Below are 24,198 nucleotides of genomic sequence, written 5' to 3'. Positions count from 1 at the left end.
AAAAGAAGCCAAACCAAAAAAGCCAAAGTTGCGTGTTGTAGATCAACACACAAGCTGACAGCCTGTCAGGAATGTGGCAAATACAGACAAGCGAGGTTAAACAAACAGTGAAGCATTGTTGTGCTGTTATAATAAATATCAGCACTCTTTGAACACTTGTATAATGAAATTAAATGACCAGGGCTAACTGTTGTATAAAATATTATAATACCCATGGGTTTTGTTAACATCATATTGTGAGATCCCTAGCAGAGATACTGTATGTCGTGTCACACATCGCAATTTAGTGTGCAAAAAAAAAGCGACTTGAGACTTGACTTAAGCCCGAAACATACTCGGATGCCTGTAGCTACACAAGCTTAATTTCTAAATAAGTGTTCTAAAATGTGTCACACCGCAATTCTTAAATCAGCATAAGAACACACTGCATTCTTAGTGTTGCCACAAGAGGTGTTGTAGCAGACATTTTTGTGAACTCTCTGCTTCTATGTCATCTACTGTACTGGTGAAGCAGCAGTTTGAAGAGAAGATTAGTGAGCAAGTAAATTAAAGTAAATATATGTACAGCAACTTAACCTGAATGATAACACATCCGTTTTTATGGCACAAACTTTTGTAGATAACTCTATCGCCCTCTTGAGTACCACACCTCGCATTGGCAATGCCTTGGCCAAGCACTAGGGTCTGCGTTTATGTACTTTTATAAAGTTTGTTTCTGGCCTTAGACTTATAGGTAATTTATTTGAGACTTGACTTGGCCTTGCAAGACTTAAGACTTGACTTGGACTCTGTGTCAGAGACTTCTAAACATCTCTGACTTCAGGCAATATACAACCTTACTTACCATCTCAGTCTTTGTTGACTGTGCCTCTTTCTCTTGAAACTGAACTAGACTTGTGATCGAGATATCCAAAACTCTGCTGAAATCCACCCTAACCTGACCAGACTGTTGTTCAACCCAGCACGCTTTCATAAATGCAGGCATTAATTATGGATTTATTGCCATCCTTGTCTGTGCGCTGCTGTGTCGCTATGCAGATCTCAATTATTCATGAGCTGTAGGAGCGGGGTAAAGGGGGGTGCACTCATGCGGGACAGTGCAGTTTACAGATTATTTCTCTTTTAGAACCAAATCATCCGCTTCAGTTTAATGCAGCATTTTAATGACTTGCTCCCCATTTTCCATTTAAAACTAAGACTAATATCAGTCAATGGTGACATTTCTGTAATGAAGATATACTGTATAGTTTGTGAGTGTGTATGTACACCAACTGACAGTGATATATATGTTTTTGTATGACACCTGGAGTTTTAGCTTCACCCCTGAGTGTACTGAGTTAATTACAAGTTTAGGTAAGTATAATGTTATGGTAAAGAGGCTCCTTATTTAATGTAGTAAGATGTACAGTAGATCTATTGCCTTCTATTATACACCGCAGCCCTGGACAAATTATGTTTAGTTCCATGTACACTCGTAGAAGTGCTGAGTGACAATAAAGTGACTTGACTTAAATTGGACATATAAGTATAAAAATTAGAGATGTCAGAATTAATGCCTTAATGCATGCGATTAATTAAAAAAAGTTAGCCCGTTAATTTTTCTTAATTGTGATTAACGTATTGACCGTTAATACAGCATAAACACTGGTGTGGAGGTCGGAACCTTTGTAATGTGTCCGCCTCGAGTCATTACACTGATGCACCCAAACGGCGCCAGAGCCCTTCAACCAAGAGAGCCTACAAGCTTAGCATAAAATAGCATAACACGGCGGCCCCATAGACATTCAACACGCTAGTTGACCGTTAAGCTCTCTCCTATGATAGAGCCGTGGAGGTTGTTATTTCGATAAATAAAAGAATCCTGAAATAAGTTTCAGGATTCTTTTATTAAAATATCCAAATGTATTAAATATAAAAGTATATTATAGTTGATGTTGAAATTGTGTAGGAGTTTATTCATGTCAAACTGCCTAATCTCTCACCGAACACACAAATGACTACAGACCCATTGATTGATTACAGCAGCGACCAATCCTGTGATTGTTTACCGCAGCGGCCAATCACAACATCAGCCAATCGCCTACTTACTATTGCAGTGCAAGTACAGTGTTTGGGATCTCACGGGTTGATGAGCTTATTTCTTCAGCAACAATGACCACTTGGACAAATACATGGAAAAAATTTGGGTGCTCGAATCGTTCATCAGGGCTCCAGACTGCAACTAAAATGGTTGCAAATGCGACCAAAAATAAATTATTGCATCAATAATTTAAAATCTAGTCACCATTGGCGACAGTCGAGATGTATGCGTTCATATGCGGTTTCGTCAGATATCGTCTTGTGAGTTATTGAATACATCTTTAGAGCGCCAGTGTGTCTCGTGCAACTTTTCACCCTTTCTGTTGATGATATGAGCTCGCTGACTGCACACAACAACAAACACAGCACGAGCAATGATGTCCGATTCGTGACCAAATGACTCTTTTGAACCGGGTCTTTATAATGAATCACCCGACAATAGCTCATTTGAACTCAGGAGCTCAGGTTAGCAGTTTGAATTCAAGTCACTTTCTCAGCGAATCAGCCATCAGTGAGTTCACGTCTGGGAGTGCAGACATTTCAAAATAGTAGTCCCATGTGTATTTTGGGCTTGTTTATAATGAAAGATCCCGTGTTATTTACCAAATCTTTTTTTTTATCCTGGTTATTATTGATTGGGATTGGAGTAGCACAATAACCTGCATCTGGGATTTCATTCAGTCTGCGCTCTTGTAGTTTTTGTGTCTGGGCCATCTAGTCACAGTAAAGAAAGACAAAGTTTTTTTTTTTTTATTTTATTATATATATATATATATATATATATATATATATATATATATATATATATATATATACACATATATATATTTTATTTATTTATTTATTTATTTGTGATGTGAGAGCCAGCTTTTGATACTCAGGACCATTGAGGGACTCATACACAAATATTACACAAGGTGCAAACATGCTCAAGAAGGCAACACACTACTATATGCATATTATACTTTATGTAAATACCTGTTATTGTCACGTTTAAATGTGTTTTTGTTCATGTTTTGTGTTCATGTCTTTTATTTTGGATGTTTAGTTCCTGGTTCATGTCATGTGATTTCCTGTTCATGTGTCTTGTTTTCATTGGTTCATTGTTTGAGTATCTTGTTATTAGTTTAGTCTTGTTATTGGTTGTCATTTTCATGTGTTTGCCCATGTCCACATATTTAACCCCTCATGTTTGCCATTGTCTTTTGTCAAGTATTGTTTTGTGTAACGTAGTTAGTCAAGTCAAGTCAAGTCTTCACTATGATGTTTTGTTTTCACTCTGGAGTTATTTCATGTTTTGGATCACACATCTTCTAAATAAACTGCACTTGGGTTCTTCACACTTCATCGCCTTCATCTGCCTGTTACTGCTAGCGACGTTACAGTTATCAGCATGTTTCTGAAGGGCAGTACTAAATAAAAAAAATTATATTTGTATAAATTCTGAAAGGGGTGTGAAAGCTTATGAGACAAAAGGGGAATGCAGTTTTTGCACTCAACTACAGTATATATATTAAACACCCGATTAATGAGCTATCAGCTGTCTTTTCTTTGGCTTTCTATCTTGTTTTTTAACAACAATCTAAATTGAGCAATTCTGTGATGTGGCAACTAAAATCAGCCATTTGGCTCCTAAATGTTTAAGTTTAGGAGCCAGTGGCTCCTTAGTAATTTTTTTAGTCTGGAGCCCTGGTCATTAAGTATGACTGTTGATCAAAACAGGTAATTTATAATAATCTTTTACTGTGCAAAGCATAATTAATATTCACGAGTTTTGTAGCACTGCTCCCCACAGTACAATTTTCTATACAGTTTATTTTTATTTAGACCTAACTTTGTGTTAATCTTTGCTTTCAAATGACTTATTCCAGCTGTTACAAAGGTGATAGGCCGACAGGACTTTATTAGCAGAATAACATGGGAAATGCATGTATTTTCCATCCATGTGCACACTTTACAATCTAAAAAGAATTTGGCCTGCATAAGGTGGTGACGTTTAGTCCAGATTGCCGTTTCTATATGTGAAGCTTAAGAACATTTAGAATTTGTAGATGTGTTTAATAGACAATGTCTTGGTTACTTATTTTTTATTATGCAGAATAAAAGTTTTTTTTTTTTAATGTTGCAAAATGGTTACTATGTGGTTCCTGTGAAAATGCAGTTGTATCGCAAATTCATGGACATTTGTAAGATGATAGTGACTCCAATTAATGAACTAGTACTTGTTGCAATGAAGCTTGGTACCTTAATTCATAAGAAATATGCATGGGCGCTTGCTTTGGTGTTGCCACCCCTCATAGTCTGCATGAGACCCCCTTGCCATCCCATAAAAAAAAATCTAGATCTATTTGATGTAGGCTACAAAACAAGTCCAGATGGGACTTGATAGAAATCAAGTATTTGTGTTTGTTTGCAAGCGCTTTTTATGGTGAGTTTAAAGTGCCGTTTGACGCTGGCGTTGCTGCCCTGATGCAAATCATGAATGAAGCTTCACAATTGCTGTAGCAAAGTGGATAGCCACAGTCTGCTGGTAGATTCATATTATGAAGGATGAGAGTTTAAGGGATTTAATGCCCATTGCAATGAAAATGCAGCCTATGTGGGGACTAGATCTTTCAGTTAGTTAAACTCCCACTTAGACTTTGGGAAACATTTAATGTTACTTGAATTGGTGCTATATTAGTGCATTTCTATCTATATTGTGGAAGGCTTTGTTTGTAAAATTTTAATAAAACCTTATATTGTTACATATTGTTTTGTTTTCTTTCATAAAATGGAAATACAGGGCTCCAGACAAAAAAAGACAAAAAAGACAAAAAAAGAAAAATAATGACTTGGGAGCCATTGGCTCCTAAACTGAAACATTAAGGAGCCAAATGACTGTTTTTATTCACCAAATCACAGAATTGTTCGATTTAGATTGCTGTTCAGAAACAAGAAAATCCATTATTCGAAGGTTTAATAAACATTATATATAGTTGAGAAGATAAGTTTGTCTCATAAAGTCTTACAAGTTTGTCGCTTTTGTCTCATAAATTTTCACACCCCTTTCATAATTTATACAAATATAAGAGATAAATGATTTTTTTAGTACTTTAGAATTTACATTACAAATATTTACATAAAGTATAGTATGAATATAGTAGTGTGTTGTCTTCTTGAGCATCAATGAATTTTGGCACCTTGTGTAGCTAATAGTTGTGCACAAGTCCATCAATTGCCCTAAGTGTCAAAAGCTGATGAGGTTTGTCAAATTCATGATTTCATAGTGAGTATACGTGTTGTGTAAATGTGATTTGATTGATCATATTTTTTTTTACGTCCTCTTGTGCTGTGTAATAACTGTGTTTTAATTCTTATCATTTATCATCATTTTCATAAACATCTTCAGCAGAGAAGTAACAAGCGTCTTGATACCACTTAACCCTAATGAAGCCTGGTTGGATTTGGTGAGTTTTGTCAAACTAAAGCCAATCCTGGAATCCAGAATTTGTTCAGCTTTTTTTTTTTTTTTGTGATACATGGCACAGGTGTAAAACGGCGTGAGACACACTGATGCGCACTCTAAAAATATATTCAATAACACAAGATAATATCTGACAAAACCGCATATGAACGCACACAACCCGACTGTCGCCGGTGGCAACTAGATTTTAAATTATTGTCGCAATCAATTATTTTTGATTTATTATCAAAATATTTTTATTTTAGTCGCAGTCTGGAGCCCTGACTTTTGACAAGAAATATATAAAGTGTCAAATTTCAGCACTTTTAAAATCTGTGATTAATCGCGATTAACTACAGAAAATTAGTTATTAAAAAATGTAATCGACTGACAGCACTAATAAAAATATTTACATTTAAGAGGCCAACTTGACTGCATCATTCACCGTGCGTCATTGAAGTGGGCGGGTGCTGTAGAGCTCTTTTGCTGCTTTGATGCTCTGATTCGTGGGTCTTACTCTTCAGGATCATGGTTAGTGTAGTTTTTCACCAGAAATTCAGCTATTAAACTTGATTTTGTTTTATTAAGTTGAAATAACATGGACCGATGGCCTTAGCAGAAGCATATACCATCAATTAACAACCTTAGAGTTCATGGTAGGTCTCTAAAGGTTTATTAGTTATTGTTAAAAATGAAAAGAAAAACAATTTATGGAAATTTTGTTGTGCTCTATAATAACCAAGTGAAAGACAGAATGTCCTGTCACTTGTCGTGGTTGTAGCTTGCTAAACTCAAATTTACATAGCTTTTATTTTTTTTACATTTGTAGCTTTGTCACATCATACCATACCTGGTTAGGACAAAGTGTTAGCTAGGATTAAACAGGTGATTTTTGCTACTGTATATTAAAGATTTAAATTACCTTATGACGAGGAGGAGGGCGTGGCCAGGTCGTGAGGGTGCATGCCTGCCACTGAGTTGCCCCAATCAGTGGGAGAGTGAGATAAGGTGCATCCGGGGATGCCAGAGTGAGAGGAGAGAGAGAGAGAAAAGATAAAAACAAACAAAAACATGCCGGTCCACGATCATGCCATCAGTCGGTCCTCAGCCAGCTGGGCAGCAGTCCTCACCGACGCCAGACAATGGCACTGGACCCACGCCACTGGATCGAGCACTCCCTCGGCGTCGTGATCCTCCATCCACATGGCACACCAAGTCTCAGGTTTTGGTACCAGTGTGGCAAACAAGCCTCTTGTTCATCAGGAAAGGAGGAAGCAGGAACCGGGTTATCAACCAAAAAGACTTTAATTAACTTAAACACAACACAAACACTGACGCGCACACACACAGCAGCTGCGTGCATTTCTCCATCTCTCTTGAACTGGCATCCCCGGCTCGTCTTTATCCCTCTCCCGGCTGATGGCGCTGATTCAGCACCGGGCGTCCATCGTTACGGCCCGGCCATGCCCTTCTCCTAGTCACATTCTTATATAAATGTAACATTAATTAATTCATTCATTCATTCATTCACCTATATTATGATTGGCTAACCTCTGTGTCCCAGAGTAGTTCACCCTGTCAGCTAAAAAGGCATTGATGTGTCATATTTTAATGTGCTCAAGGCTATGACTTCAGTGTAACAATTTATGAATTACTCGTTTTTTGGCTTAGTTTGTACAAATGGTCTGTGTGAACTGGGGAGTTGACGTTCTGCTGTGTCTACATAGTACATCAAACTCTATTATTTAAAAAATTTGTTTTCCACGATACGTTCCCTTTAATGACTAAAATAGCTGTGTATGCATTAGATTATAAGCTGATGTAAGTATATGCCAGAAGGAGTATGTTTATATGCCCTGTGTGTTCTTGCCCAGTTGACTGCAGTAGTGATGTGCATAAATAGCTAGCGGTCTGCTGTACTCAGACACTAGCAGAAGGTCACTCTATTGATTCAGTCCCGCGCTGCGGCCTTTGATTACCGGGCCTGACACACCACCGCAATCTATAATGCATTGTATATGCTCCATGCAGAAATCCATAATGGGTCTCTATATTCTGCCCTCATTGATAATGAAGGATAAGCGTTGCCTATGTTCCCCTATCTGTCAGATACTCCCCATCCGTCAGCCTCGTTTTACATGCACAGTGAGTGGCACATTATTCCTGCTCTGTAAATGGTTTGCTTTTAAGATATACTGTGGCTGGATGTGGTTGTGCAATGTGTATTAACTTGAGATTGTGACACAAGTGCAGTTTGAATGTGATTGCTCATTTAAGTCAATAAATGAAGTGCTATCAAGTTGAGCACAAGTCGGTGTGTTTGAGTGTTTCCAGCACTGCTATCCAGCAATACTAATCTACTGTGCCACAATAAAATAAATTAGGTTTTACCAAACTTGTGAGTTTTCAGTCTGAATTGAATGTGATGAGATACAAAAGACTGGCGCAAAGTCTCTCTACTGTACTGTCTTTGCAACTGACATTGCGAATTTGGGAATGGAATACTAGCCTACTGCTTACTGCCTACTGTTTAAAAAAACAAAACAATGTGAAACAAATGCATTACACTGTATTCAAACCAGACATGACATGATAAGATTCAGTGTGGAAAGGTGTCCACACTGAATGCAATAATGTTGCACAATGCAGTGCAAAAGCATCCACACTGAATGTGATAATGTTGCGCTACGCAGCACAAAAGCGTCCACACTGAACGCGATAATGTATGTAGCACAAAAACGTCCATACTGAATGCGATAATATTGCGGTACGCAGCACAAAAGCATCCACACTGAACATGATAATGTTGCGATACGCAGCACAAAAGCGTCCACACTGAACGCGATAATGTTGCGCTATGCAGCACAAAAGCATCCCCAATGAATGCAATAATGTTGCGATACGCAGCACAAAAGCATCCACACTGAACACAATAATGTATATAGCACAAAAATGTCCACAATGAACGCGATAATGTTGGGCTACGCAGCACAAAAGCGTCCACACTGAACGCGATAATGTATGTAGCACAAAAACGTCCATACTGAATGCGATAATATTGCGGTACGCAGCACAAAAGCATCCACACTGAACATGATAATGTTGCGATACGCAGCACAAAAGCGTCCACACTGAACGCAATAATGTTGCGCTATGCAGCACAAAAGCATCCCCAATGAATGCAATAATGTTGCGATACGCAGCACAAAAGCATCCACACTGAACACAATAATGTATATAGCACAAAAATGTCCACAATGAACGCGATAATGTTGGGCTACGCAGCACAAAAGCATCCACACTGAACGCGATAATGTTGGGCTACGCAGCACAAAAGCATCCACACAGAATGCAATATTGTTGAGCTACGCAGCATAAAAGCGTCCATACTGAACACGATAATGTCACGCTACGCAGCACAAAAGCGTCCACACTGAACGCAATAATGTATATAGCACAAAAACATCCACACTGAACGCGATAATGTTGCGCTACGCAGCACAAAAGCATCCACACTGAACGCGATAATGTTGCACTACGCAGTGCAAAAGCATTCACACTGAACACTAGTGTTATCACGGTACCAAAATTTCAGTAGTTGTACCGATACCAGTGAAATTTCATGGTTTTCGATACCAATTTCGATACCACAGTAAAAATATGATAATTTGATAATGTGCTACTGAACACACCAGTTTAGTTATTTTTAATTATTTTAATAATTATAGTTTAATTATTATTATTATTTTCATCAAATGAAGTTTAATTAAATTTAATCATCAAAATGGTGTCTGATCAATTAAATCAAAGTGAAAATTGAACTTTTCAACATGTTATTGCATATTTATTTTATTTCATATTTTATTTATTATTATTCAACAGCAGTCTTGCTTGTGATATATTGATGGTTATTATTATTATACGTATTATTATTATTATTATTATTACAGTGAATATTAAATTTTACTAAACAGTTATATATTTCTGTCACAATTTCTTCAATTTCAGGCATCTAACTTTTATTTTGAATTGTGCTTTTATTAGGGCATGGGTTTTTTGCCGGAAGATTCACTTTACCTGATAAACAGTTTGTGACACTGCCCAGTGTGATCACTGAAGTCTTTTAAGTCACGTCTGAAATCTCATCTCTTTACACTGGCCTTTGAGTCTGACAGATGAAATGTAGGACATAGTTTTGGAATGTTTGTATTTTGTGTTTTAGATTACTGATGTTTGTGTATGTGGTAATTTTGAAATGTGATGTTTTAAATTGTATTACTCTGAAGCACTTTGGTCAACTCTGTTGTTTTAAATGCTATATAAATAAAGTTGAGTTGAGAGATTAAATTGCAAATGCTGTGATTTAATTATATAAATATATAGTTTACATGTGCTGCATGGTTCACAGCAGTTAGTGCTCTGCTCTGTCATCTGATACAACGCAAATGATTCTCAATGTACGCAGCTCATCCACGCTAAGATTGCAGCCGTTAGCGGTTTAATAAATCACACTAGGACATGTCACGATTTTAATTTTATAAATTTTCCATTTCACTGTAAAAGGAGTAACAGAGCACGCATTCAAAATAAGTCTGTGAACATATTAAAGCAGTCATGTTTCAGTCATACTGCGTGCTGGTACTGGATTGAGTCGGTGCTCGGTACTACGCAGAAACACTGGTATCGTTACACCTTTTTTTATTTTAGTATCGACCTGGTACCGAAGTACCAGTACTATTGACAACACTACTGAACACGATAATGTTGCGATACACAGCACAATCACAGCCGATCAGAAAATATTTTACATTTTTTCAACAGGATCAGGATTTTGAACTGGCACGATGCCACATAAAATAGAAACCAAGCAACTGACAGAATGTTACGTCACTCCTTGCTCTCAATAAAATTCTTTATTAGGTACACCTGTACACCTACTTATTCATGTGATTTTCTAATCAGCCAATCGTGTGACAGTAGTGCAGTGCATAAAATCATTCAGATATGGGTCAGGAGCTTCAGTTAATGTTCACATCAACCATCAGAATGGGGAAAATTTGTATCTAAGTGATTTCAACCGTGGCATGATAGTTGGTACCAAATGGCTGGTTTGAGTATTTCTGTAACTGCTGATCTCCTGGGATTTTCACACACAACAGTCTCAGGAGTTCACTCAGAATGGTGCCAAAAACAAAAAACATCCAGTGAGCGGCAGTACTGTGGACAGAAATGCCTTGTTAATGAGAGAGATCAATGGATTCAACACGAGAATAGCATCTCAGAATGCACAACATTTTGAACCTTGAGGCGGATGGGCTACAACAGCAGAAGACCACATCGAGCACTTTATTAAGACCATAGTGTTCCTAATAAAGTTCTCAGTGAGTGTACATAAACTATTTTTTTTTTTTTGCAGTTAATGAATAATTAAATGTTTTTAATTTAAAAACATCATTAAATATGGTACAAAAATAGTATTGTTTTGTTTAGTATGTAGTTAGCAACTTTCTTTTTTCTCTCTATTTCTCTCAATCTTTTTCTTTCTTTTCCTCCTATGCATTTTTGTAACTGCTTTATTTTTAGTAATTCATTATGCACACTTTCATTTTATGCTGACTTGAAGTCTCACTCACAGTTCACCCTAACATTTACTCTCTGAGCTCACTCTAATCTTCTGTAATAGCTCTGTGACTGTTGCATTCTCAGCAGTAGAGCTCATTCCAGTCTTATATCCTTTTCGAGGAAAGGGCATAGATTATCTCAGACCTCACTTATGCCTTTATCTCTCGCTGTTACCACAAGCATGTCCTGCCATCTCACTGATCACATGCACTGCTGTGTTTTTACAGGGGCAAGAACCCTTGGAGGGGCCTTAAAGGAAAAGGAACCAATCAGTGTCATTGGTTCTCCAAAGTGAAGTCTAATCAGTGAAGTCTCCAGGGTTCTCGACAGGCAGACACCAAGATCCACACGTTCAAACCTCTCCATCTTTTTCCGGGAGGGGTTGCTGCAATGATATAACTTCAGTCCTCTGCACTCGCACATAATTGAGCCCCAGTGACCCCTGACGTCCCCCCTCTGTGGCAGAGCACTGGGGTGGTGCACTGCTTAGGTGAGCATGCCTCAAACTCTCGTGTTGTGAAAGGAGTGTGTGCGTTGGGCAGCACTAGGCGCCATGCGTCCGTGGACGGGCTCGTGGCGCTGGATTATGCTGGTGCTGCTGGCCTGGGGCACATTGCTTTTCTACATCGGGGGCCACCTCGTGAGGGACAGCGAGCATCCAGAAAGGTCCAGCAGGGAGCTCTCCAAGATCCTTGCCAAGTTGGAAAGGCTGAAACAGCAAAATGAAGATCTGAGACGCATGGCAGAGACGCTCAGGTTGGTGCGGATGAGAGCTGTTGTGAAATGTCACACTCTTCTCAATATCTTCTTCTGTATTTCCAATTGCTGTCTCCATCATCCCAAGCTATGCCAGAACTTATCCCATGTATAAGTATGCCACATATGCTATTTTTTTATTTTTTATTATTATTACTTATTTACTTTATTCTGAAGCAGAATAGTTCTTTATCTATTCATTTAGGTAAATTTTATTGACATTAGTACTCTAGTCCGGTGTTTCCCAACCATTTTTGCCTAAGTACCCCGACAGCACCATCAGTAAGGCTCACGTACACCTTCATCAATACAAAACTTCAAGTATATCATAAGGCCTATATGTTTATTGTTTACAAGCATAATTTGTACTATTTACATTGATATGTAGAAAGCCGGCAATTCAGCGTTTTGTTTTAGATGAGTGCATATTAACGAGAGTGGAGTTGTACATGGCTTCTTTATTAGCTTTAAATGTTTTTATTTTCTTCTTTTTTTTTTGTTTTTTTTAAAAAACAACTGACAGTAAAGAACAGAAAGGGTATTAAAAGAAGCATAACCAATGACAAATGGATTGCGTGGATCTCGTCTTTGGACACGCATTTACCGGAATGAGCCAAACTTTCATTCAATAGGATCTCTGTGCTTAACTTTGCATATTAAAAGATCGATCTTGGGATTTTAAGAATATATACACTACCATTCAAAAGTTTAGAGTCACTTGCCTGAAATGTTTCTCATGATCTTAAAAACCTTTTGATCTGAAGGCGTATGCTTAAATGATTGAAATTAATTTTGTAGACAAAAATATAATTGTGCCAGCATATTAATTTATTTAATTACAAAACTAAAATTCGATTTATTTTTTTATTTTTTTTAATGGATGACTAGGACCGAATAATTAAGAAAAGCAGCCACTAAGTGCCCAGCATATAGATGGGAACTCCTTCAATACTGTTTAAAAAGCATCCCAGGGTGATACCTCAAGACGTTGTTTGAGAAAATGCCAAGAGTACATTTCTGCAAAATCTAGGCAAAGTGTGGCCACTTTGAAGATGCTAAAATATAACATATTTACAACATACAACATAATTCCCATATTTCCATTTCTATTATTCCATAGTTGTGATGACTTTACTATTATTCAAAAGTGTGAAGAAAAAAAAATAAGTAGCCCCTAAATAAAAAGAGTAAGTGACCCTAAACTTTTGAATGGTAGTGTATATTTAAGAATCATTTTTTTCACTCAGCCCTAATCCCTATTATTTTTATTTTAAGTCATACAATCCAATTGTTTTCATGTATCCCCTGAAACTTGCTTAAGTACCCACCAGCTGGAAATCACTGCTCTAGTCAATGTAATTTTGTATGTGTTTTTATTGTGGATTCTTTTTAAATTGATAATCCACTCATGCTTGATTCTGATTGGTCTTGGTCAGCCATGACCTGGTTTAGTTACTTCCTGTCTTGCACTATGGAGTTTGACTGACAGGCACTGAGCTAAATTTGAGCTGCTTTGCTAGTTAAATTATCATTACCCTCAGGGAAACCTTGCATAATCAACAAATGCAAACACATTTCCTCACAGTTTACGTGCTTGCTGCAGTTTTTAATCTGAATGGTTGGGTGTGTGTGTGGTGTGTGTTATTCACTATGCTTGCAGTATGCAAATTCTTCTGGAACATGCATTTCACTAAGCTGTTGTCTGTCATCTATTTCTTATGCATTATGTAAGTTCAGTTATATACAGTTGAAGTCAGAAGTTTACATACACCTTAGCCAAATACATTTAAACTCAGTTTTTCACAATTTCTAACATTTAATCGTAGAAAACATTCCCTGTCATTGGTCAGTTAGAATCACTACTTTATTTTAAGAATGTGAAATGTCAGAATATTAGTAGAGATAATTATTTATTTCAGCTTTTATTACTTTTATCACATTCCCAGTGGGTCAGAAGTTTACATACACTTTGTTAGTATTTGGTAGCATGGCATTTATATTGTTTAACTTGGGTCAAATATTTTAGGTAGCCTTCCACAAACTTCTCACAATAAGTTGCTGGAATTTTGGCCCATTCCTCCAGACAGAACTGGTGTAACTGAGTCAGGTTTGTAAGCCTCCTTGCTCGCACACATTTTTTTCAGTTCTGCCCACAAATTGAGGATTGGGGTCAGACTTTGTGGGGGCACTCCAGTACCTTGACTTTACTGTCCTTAAGCCATTTTGCCACAACTTTGGAGGTATGCTTGGGGTCATTGTCCATTTGGAAGACCCATTTGTGACCGAGCTTTAACTTCCTGGCTGATGTCTTGAGATGTTGCTTCAACATATCCACATAATTTTCCTTCCTCATGATGCCATCTATTTTGTGAAGTGCACCAGTCCCTCCTGCAGCAAAGCACCCCCACAACATGATGCTGCCACCCCCATGCTTCACGGTTGGGATGGTGTTCTTCAGCTTGCAAGCCTCACCCTTTTTCCTCCAAACATAACGATGGTCATTATGGCCAAAATAGTGCCATTTTTGTTTCATCAGACCAGAGGACATTTCTCCAGAAAGTAAAATCTTTGTCCCCATGTGCACTTGCAAACTGTAGTCTGGCATTTTTTATGACAGTTTTGGAGGGTTTGGAGGGTTTTGGAGCAGTGGCTTCTTCCTTGCTGAGAAGCCTTTCAGGTTATGTCGATATAGGTCTTGTTTTACTGTGGATATAGAGACTTGTCTACCTGTTTTCTCCAGCATCTTCACAAGGTCCTTTGCTGTTGTTCTGGGATTGATTTGCACTTTTCGCACCAAACTACGTTCATCTCTAGGAGACAGAATGTGTCTCCTTCCTGAGAGGTATGATGTGTGCGTGGTCCCATGGTGTTTATACTTCCATTCAATTGTTTTTGCAGATGAACTTGGTACCTTCAGTGGTAAATTGCTCCCAAGGATGAATTAGGGATGTGCACAAGTAGTCGAATACTCGAGTATTCGTTTTGCAGTAAGTATTCGAAAAGTAAAAATACTATTTGAATTTCGCAAAGTTTTGCTTTGCTGGCCATATATACAGTGAGATGAATGTTAAATCTTGAACAAACAAACTAAAATGCACAGTTATAACAGAATGCACTGGGTGGCACTGTTGAGTGTGGACACAAGTTGATCACATGCGCAAACCGCTCTGTCAGTACGTTTAGATGGACACCAAAAAGCAGGTTTTTGACAGAATGTGGCTTACTGTGAGAAAGCTGGGCTTCTGTTTAAATGTACTGTATAAGCAGTGTACTCTTTACTCACGTATATGTGCAGCTCATCAGAAAGCAGTGTCCCTGTTGCAACATAATCTTTGCAACGCTTCTGTAAACATCAAACATGGCATCCGAGAAAGACTTTGCTAGCGGAGGGACATTCCATCAATTAAACTGGTGTGTATAAATGAGTATAGTTTACTGAGAATGTGGATATGCTTGTTTTTCTCAACAAAACATGACATGAGATACAGTTAACAGTTTTTGGAAAAATTACTCGTGTCATGTACAAAGTAGATTTTCTAAACGACTTGCCAAAACTATAGTTTGCTAATATGAAATCTGTGGAGTGGTTAAAAATGAGTTCCCTATCTGTCACTCACTCGACGTTGTGTCGATGTAGTGACACTAGGGGTCGCCCTTGGGAGCCCCAAACACCTCTGATGTTTGAGAAAAGACCAATGAAAATTGGCGAGTGGAATTTGCCTGCCACTCCCCCGGACATACGGGTATAAAAGGAGCTGGTGTGCAACCACTCATTCAGATTTTTCTTCGGAGCTGAGCGGTGTTGATGTATTCCACTGCCAATCCATTCGCCTCTGTAGAAAGCAAGCGATCTCCGCGGCTGTTGGATTTCACGGCGCATCACAGCGGTTTCTTTCCGGTTATGTGCAGTTCCTGGTTGCGGTCGTTATCTCTCCGCTTCTGACGGTCACGATCGCTGCCTTGCATGTCTGGGCTTCAGACACGCTGAGACAGCATTCGTAGATGGTTCATGCCCGCACTGCGAGAGCATGACCATGGCCACGTTGCGATCGCGGCTTTCCTTCCTTAGAGGGTAAGCCACTCCAGCTGCTCCCCACCCCTGTTCTTGTGCCTGCTCAAAAAACCGTGACGGTTAGCGCTGGGGGCGATTTGGGAACTTCAATGGAAGTAACTCCGCTGGGTGAATCCCCACGGACCTCCCATTCCCCATCACGCTCGTGCGCCCCGATTGAGTTCTGGGATGAGTCAGGCGGCCCGCCTCAGAGCGGGTTCGACCTCTCATTCAGCGCTCAAGAGCAGGATGAGATCTCGATAGCAGCATCGGAGAGCAGGCTGCATCAGTCCGCTACGATGGACTTGGCTGGGCTTCCGCCTTCAGGTGTGGTCACCCAGTCTAAGGCTGACGCTGAGCTGACAGCCATGCTTGCCCGGGCCGCCGCGAGCGTCAGGCTAGAGTGGAACCCTCCACCCTGCCTTGAACACTCATGGCTCGATGATTGGTTCCTGGGGTCGGAGCGCCGATCACTGAGGTGCGTGAAGAACTCGCGAAGTTGTGGTGGTGTATGAAGAACTCGCGAAGTCGTGGTGGGCAACTTTTTCTGCCCGGACCGGGCTTTCGAGTTCTGCTGCTCTTACCACCCTTGACGGCGGGGCGGCTAGGGGCTACATGGACGTTCCCCAGGTAGAGCAGGCGATTGCGGTGCACTTGTGCCCGCAGAGCGCCGCCACCTGGCGGAACCGTCTTAGGCTCCCATCGAAGGCCTGTAAGACTACGTTGTCTCTGACGACAAAGGCTTACAGTGCCGCGGGGCGGGCCACCTCCGCTTTGCATGCCATGGCCCTCCTGCAGGTCCACCAGGCCAAGGCATTGAAAGAGCTGCACAAGGGTGGTCCTGACCCAGGAGTAACGCAGGAGCTGCGCTCGGCGACCGACCTCGCCCTACGGGCGACGAAGGTCACAGCGCGGGCTCTCGGGCAAGTGATGTCCATGTTGGTGGTCCAGGAGTGCCACCTTTGGCTCAACCTGGTTGAGATGAGGGATGCCGACAAGGTTCACTTCCTTGACGCCCCCATTTCCCAGGCTGGCCTTTTCGGCGACACTGTCGAAGACTTCGCACAGCAGTTTTCGACAGTAAAGCAGCAGACTGAGGCCATTCAGCACATCTTGCCCTGGCGTGGTTCAAGATCGCAAACCCCGTCTGCTCGTTGCCAGGGGCGTCCCCATGTGGCAACGACACCTACTCCGCCGCAGCCTGAGCAAACGGCTCGGCCCCGGCGTAGAGCTCCCCGCAGGGTGTTGACGCCCCCCGTCTCACGGTCCGTGACCAAGAACTCTAGGAAGTGGTTAATACTCTCCAACCCGTCGCGATGGCTGGCCAGGACAATCCGACTCGGCTAAGCGATTCAGTTCACCAGGTGCCTGCCCGGGCTCAGCAGCGACCGTTTCACCTCGGTAGGTGGCGAGAACGCTGCTGCCCTACATGCGGAAGTTGTGGTCCTTCTGCAGAAGGACGCGATAGAGCCTGTCCCTCCAGCCGAGATGAAGAGCGGCTTCTACAGCCCCAACTTCATCATTCTCAAGAAAGGCGGTGGCTTGCGACCGATCTTGGACCTGCGGGCACTGAATCGGGCCCTGTACAGGCTTCCGGATGCTCACGCAGAAGCACATTCTATCGTGCGTCCGGCACCAAGATTGGTTTGCGGCAGTAGACCTGAAAGACACGTACTTTCATGTCTCAATCCTGACTTGTCACAGACCGTTCCTTGGGTTTGCTTTCGAGGGTTGGGCATACCAGTACAAGGTTCTCCCCTTCGGCTGTCCCTTTCGCCTCGCGTTTTCACAAAGGTCACAGAGGCAGCCCTTGCCCCGCTAAAGGAAGTGGGCATCCGCATCCTCAACTATCTCGACGAATGGCTGATCCTAGCTCACTCTCAAGATCTGTTGTGTGTGCACAGGGACCTGGTGCTCAGCCACATCAGCCGACTGGGGCTTCAGGTCAACTGGGAAAAGAGCAAGCTCACCCCGACGCAGAACATCTCTTTTCTCGGGATGGAGTTGGACTTGGTCGCTATGACCGCTCGTCTCACAAACGAGCATGCGGCGGTCACGCCCCTCGGGTTGATGCGTATGAGACTGCTTCAGCACTGGCTTCAGAGTCCCGAGATAGGCATGGCGCCGTGGCACACATCTGGCTATCACGCCGATCTGCCGCTACTTGTTCAGCCCTTGGATGGACCTGGCATTTCTATGGGCAGGGGTTCCCCTAGAGCTGGTCTCCAAGCGAGTCGTCGTCACGACAGACATCTCCAAGTCGGGCTGGGGCGCCGTTTGCAATGGGCACGCAGCTGCAGGTTCCTGGACAGGCCCTCGTCTGTGTTGGCACATCAACTGCCTCGAGTTGCTCGCGGTACTGCTAGCCCTTCGGAGGCTTTAGCCATTGATCGAGAGCAAGCATGTGTCAGTCTGGACAGACAACACGGCGACGGTATTGTACATAAACAGCCAAGGCAGTTTGTGCTCGCCCCGCATGTCGCAACTCACACTCCATCTCCTCCTCTTGAGCCAGCAGCAGCTCAAGTCGCTGCGGGCCACTCATAACCCCGGCAAACTCAATCGCACAGCAGACGCGCTGTCGCGGCAGGTGACACTCGGGAGAGTGAAGGCTCCACCCCCAGGTGGTCCGGCTGATTTGGAGTCGATTCAGCGAGGCACAGGTAGACCTGTTTGCCTCCCGGGAATCCTCCCACTTCCCGATGTGGTATTCCCTGTCCGAGGCCCCCCTCGGCACGGACGCACTGGCGCACAGCTGGCCCCGGGGTCTGCGCAAGTATGCATTTCCCCCAGCGAGTCTACTTGCACAGACATTGTGCAGGGTCAGGGAGGACGAGGAACAGGTACTGACATAGGGACCCCTAATGTCAGTACATCGACACAACGTCCAGTGAGTGACAGATAGGGAAAGTCTGGGTTACTGTTGTAACCCCTGTTCCCTGATGGAGGGAATGAGATGTTGTGTCCCTCCTGCCACAACACTGAACTACCTGTTGTGATCGCCAGGACTCTGTCTCAGCTCCTCAGCATAAACCTGAATGAGTGGTTGCACACCAGCTCCATTCACACCCATATGTCCGGGGGAGTGGCAAGCAAATTCCACTCGCCAATTTTCATTGGCCTTTTCTCAAACATCAGAGGTGTTTGGGGCTCCCAAGGGCGACCCCTAGTGTCACTACATTGACACAACGTCTTGCTCTCTCCATCAGGGAACGGGGGTTACAACAGTAACCCAGACGTTTTAATGACTTCAACCTACACTGGTGGCCAAAACTTTGGAATAATGTAAAGATTTTTCTGTTTCTGAAGAAAATTGGTCCTTTAATTCACCAAAGTGGCATTCAACTGATCACAAAGTATAGTCAGGACATTACTGATGTAAAAAAACAGCACCATCACTATTTGAAAAAATCTAGACAGGCCCCATTTCCAGCAGCCATCACTCCAACACCTTATCCTTGAGTAATCATGCTAAATTGCTAATTTGGTACTAGAAAATCACTTGCCATTATATCAAACACTGCTGAAAGCTATTTGGTTCATTAAATGAAGCTTAACATTGTCTTTGTGTTTGTTTTTGAGTTGCCACAGTATGCAATATACTGGCATGTCTTAAGGTCAATATTAGGTCAAAAATGGCAAAAAAGAAACCCGCTTTCTCTCGAAACTCATCAGTCAGTCATTGTTTTGAGGAATGAAGGCTATACAATGCTTGAAATTGCCAAAAAAGATATCATACAAAGGTGTACACTACAGTCTTCAAAGACAAAGGATAACTGGCTCTAACAAGGACAGAAAGAGATGTGGAAGGCCAGATGTACAACTAAACAAGAGGATAAGTACATCAGAGTCTCTAGGTTGAGAAATAGACGCCTCACATGTCCTCAGCTGACAGCTTCATTGAATTCTACCCATTCAACACCAGTTTCATGTACAACAGTAAAGAGAAGACTCAGGGGTGCAGGCCTTATGGGAAGAATTGTAAAGAAGAAGCCACTTTTGAAACAGAAAATCAAAAAGAAAAGGTTAGAGTAGGCAAAGAAACACAAACATTGGACAACAGATAATTGGAAAAGGGTGTTATGGATTGTAACAACTTCACAGCAGAAGGGAAGGAGAACACAGGGAAGTGGGTTTCCAGGCTCAGGTAAGACTTTTAATCGGCCACTTCAGTGCTTTACAACTTCACAAACTCATCAGCTTCACAGGCAATTAGTTACTTAAACACATCAGCTTTCATAGGCACGCAGTTACTTAAACACATCAGCTTCACAAATACAACAGAATGAATGTAACAGCTTCAAGAGCACCGTGGCCTTCCTTGTGCCAAACTCTCTCTCTCCTCTACTAGTGGCGTGGCTGCTTATATGCCGCTCTCCCCATGCTCACTGGAATTAGAGACAGGTGTTACACCTAATCTAGCTCAGGTGCAAGCGTCCGGATGGACACTTGACCACGCTCCTGCTGCCACATGGATCTTAACCCCATTGAGCTTTTGTGGGACCAGCTAGACTGTAAGGTGCATGAGAAGTGCCCAACAAGACAGCCACATCTATGACAAGTTCTACAGGAAGCGTGGGGTGAAATGTCACCTGAGTATCTGGACAAACTGACAGCTACAATGCCAAGGATCTGCAAAGCTGTCATTGCTTCACGTGGAGGAGTTTTTGATGAGAACTCTTTGAAGTACTTTAAGAAGTTCTGAACATTTATTTCAAATTGTAATAGTAATTTTTCACGTTATTAATGTCCTGACTATACATTGTGATCAGTTGAATGCCACTTTGGTGAATAAAAGTACCAATTTCTTTCCATAAGAGCAAAATCTGTACATTATTCCAAACTTTTGCCACCAGTGAAAGTGTTTGTAAACTTCTGACTTCAACTGTACAGTATATATAGAGTGCATGTGTGTGTACTATATGTGTGTATGCGGTACACTCGTTTAAAAAAAAATTATAGTATTTTTGATGTTCAAATTATGGACACTCACATCGTCATATCAGTCAGTTTACATGGAGCTGGGCTGCCTTACAGAAGCCACCATGTTGAGATCACACCGTATTATCGGACACTTTTGCTCAAAACTATTGCTACCAAAAACTATTGCTTTTGCATGATGCTTTATCCATGCCCCTACTGTACTTGTCAAGAATTGATGCAGTAGCAGCCAGCACAACATTAAAAATGTTCCTAGGTTCACCTTTAAATTCCCTCTAAGGTCCCCTTAAAATGTTAGTCATTGACCCTGTTTACATGCACTTAAGAGAACGGTTTATTTCAGGGTTTTTGCAGAAAGCAGCATTCTGAAACGCCATGTAAATGAGAATGTGGGTTTCCTTAAGCCACTTAAAGGATTAAGAGAAAGCGATTTAACACACCTAGGTTTCTCCCGGAGAACGCGGCTTATCTGGATATGTAAACACATAAGTGGCGTTCTCACAAGTATTTGAAGAGTGTGCATGTGCGTGAACAGACCAGGGTAACACATGTCATCAGATGGAGCCAAACAAGAAGTAAACAAATCAAAACAAAGACTTCAACATTTCTGGGAGTACAGTAGGGAAAGCACATACACAATAATCTATACTCATTTATAAACACCAGTGTAAATAATCAACTGTCCCTTACCTCCACGTATATGCGCTCGTACATTGGGGGAATACCGGTGTTTTACGTAATAGAAAAAACCCACTATCGTAGCGCAATTCCGCTGCAGGTCGCAACAGAAAGTTAAGAAAACAAACACAGCAACAACTGTGGAATATATGTAAATAAAGCGAAGCAACAGAGAGTAAAATAGCAAAGTCTTTCTCAGATGCCGTGTTTGTTATTTACACAAGCATATTACGTTGCTATGGAGAACACTACTTTCTCACCAAGCTACATGTATACGTGAGTTAGGAGTATGCTGCTTATACAGTACATGTCAACAGGAACAGCTTTCTCTCAATAAGCCACGTTCTCGCAATACGCTGCTTTCTGGTGTCCGTGTAAATGCCCTCAATGTTTCTTGGTCACAATTTAGCTTTTCATGATCATTTACACTCTCATTCTGACCCTTAGAATGAAAGTAGGGCTATTGTTTGCTGCTGTGCTTTTAAGACCTCTATGTAAACACCTTCTTCAAATGTAAAATAAGAAACAGTTTACTCACAGACTGTGGGTTTGCTGTCAGGTCTAATATATTTGGCGCTGATTCTTCCTTTAATAACAGCTTCTTTGCAAACCTTTACAGACAGGATCACTGCACGCTCAAATGTGCCACATGTACTGTATATGTACTGCTTCTGTATTTCACATTCATGGTTATTTAGAGATATTTTGAATAACAGCATTATCGAATTCGACTTTCGGAACTAGTACTAAGGCCATAATACATCACACTCCATGTATGAAAGTCTTTTCCAGCATCATAGTTCTAGTTCCTAAAGACCCTCCCCCCTAAAGATTATATGAAAATCAGACTCCTATAAACAAAAAGAGGAAATGCCATGTCCTACTTCCAGCACGGATGTAAACAAGCCTTGAAACAAAACAATAGAATTCGTTTTGTGCTTTTTTTTTTTTTTTTTGGCAGAACATCTACAAACACTTGTGATTATGGCCCCATTTTCAAAAGCATTTCCAAATAGAAGATTTTCCAGCTATTTTGAAGGCTTTTGAAAGAATGCTTGTTTCAACTGCAGTCAAACTGCAGCCAGTTTCAGTAAAAAGGCTAAATTATTTTACTGCTACAGATCATTTTATGCTACGGAGGATTTTTGCCAACACGATTGAAAACTGCTGTAAAAGGTAGACTTAACCTTTAGTCGTTGCTCTCAGTAATTATAAGTGGTGCTTGCAAAGGCAGTTACTACAAGTATGATACTATGACTCATACTTTAGTGTCAGGGATTTGACCTGAAGCAACAAATCCCTAACCTTAAGTACTATGTAACAAGTCCTGTGCCGTTTGTGCTACAGACATTAGTAATACCTCAAATTGTTTGGATTAAAGTGTCATGAAAGACTCCTAGTTCAGTGCCAATCATTCACTCACAACAGAGATGTCTGAATATCACATTAGGAATGGAGATAAAATCAAAAGAGTTTTGGGGCACTTTGCTGTATATCAGTCATGGTACAAAAGTGTGAAGAGTGAAAACGATAGAACAAAAATATTTGGATGTTTTGTCAAAACCAGCACTGCTTTGAGACTTTACAGTAACAATTTATTTTTATTTTTTTCTATCAGGGAGTGTTTTGGGTTTAATACAAGTTAAAATCTATTGGCAGCATTTGTGGCATGTTGATTACCACAAAAAATTAATTTTCACATTCAGAAAGGTACAAACAATGACAGTAAACGGGTCCAATACACAAAACATTAAATACACAATGTTTTTCAAAAGTATATTTTTTATTTTAGACCATAATATCTGAGATATCAGCGATGGGCAGAGCTTTTAGCCCACCCTGAGATTTATGTTTTAAAAACAGCAAAATATTGCTGGTAAAGGAATGTAAATCTGAACGATTCAGTAGAATCCAGTTGTACTCGTGCAGCGGTTGATTGTTTTTTTTTTTTTTTTTTTTGTGCACTGGTCATAAACTTTGCTGTTGTCATGACAATCACAGCAAGAGTTAAGAAATGTGTCCTCATAAGGCAGCATTTTGTCAAAAATTTAACATTCAGGTAAATGAAACTGATTCTCATGATTGATTCATGTAGGCTGCATTTAAAAGTGTGTGAACACAAATTTTTGTGGTATAATATAGCATAGGCATAAGCCTGGAGAAGTCTTCCCGTGGCCACGGCATGATTATACAGTTACATACAATGTGGAATGATTGCTGACTTTTTGTGCATCCGAATTGATTTAAAGCTGCCTGTAACCTCTTCCCTAGGATCAGTTTTCATCAGTACTGCTCTGTGTTAAAGCATTTAACATTCAACTGAGTGTAATGCGATTGATTCATGTGTAAATACACGCTGCAAAAAATAAATAAATAAAAATGCATTTAGGCAAATGATATTATAAGACTAGCCTTCCACTGGTCACGGCATGATATACAGGGTGAAATACTTGCTCAGTTCACGGACTTATGAAGTCAAACTGCTCTCTGTTAGAGCTTCCCATAACTAGGAGAATGGGATGAGAAAAGCCGACTCCGGATCAAAGACTGGGAGCAACATTCTACATGGTTTGTGTATGCAGACATAATGTCTTAAGTCAACATTTGTTTTATAATAATGTGATTT

The 24,198-nt window shown here is 40.9% G+C and overlaps 1 protein-coding gene across 2 annotated transcripts in view; it reads left to right on the top strand.

The window, feature by feature from the left end:
• LOC127455140 (alpha-(1,6)-fucosyltransferase-like) overlaps nucleotides 1-24,198 on the top strand; it is a 185,795-nt gene that overhangs the window by 91,608 nt on the left and 69,989 nt on the right. For both annotated transcript variants that reach the window (XM_051722753.1, XM_051722756.1), the window contains exon 3: nucleotides 11,374-11,902. In XM_051722753.1, the coding sequence (XP_051578713.1) occupies nucleotides 11,700-11,902 (203 nt within the window). In that variant the 5' untranslated portion in view covers nucleotides 11,374-11,699. The remainder of the gene's footprint in view (nucleotides 1-11,373; nucleotides 11,903-24,198) is intronic.

Source organism: Myxocyprinus asiaticus, chromosome 17 (assembly GCF_019703515.2).
Source record: "Myxocyprinus asiaticus isolate MX2 ecotype Aquarium Trade chromosome 17, UBuf_Myxa_2, whole genome shotgun sequence".
NCBI lineage: Eukaryota > Metazoa > Chordata > Actinopteri > Cypriniformes > Catostomidae > Myxocyprinus > Myxocyprinus asiaticus.
The sequence above is the reverse complement of the archived record's forward strand: the minus strand, read 5'-3'. Positions and strand labels throughout refer to the sequence as shown.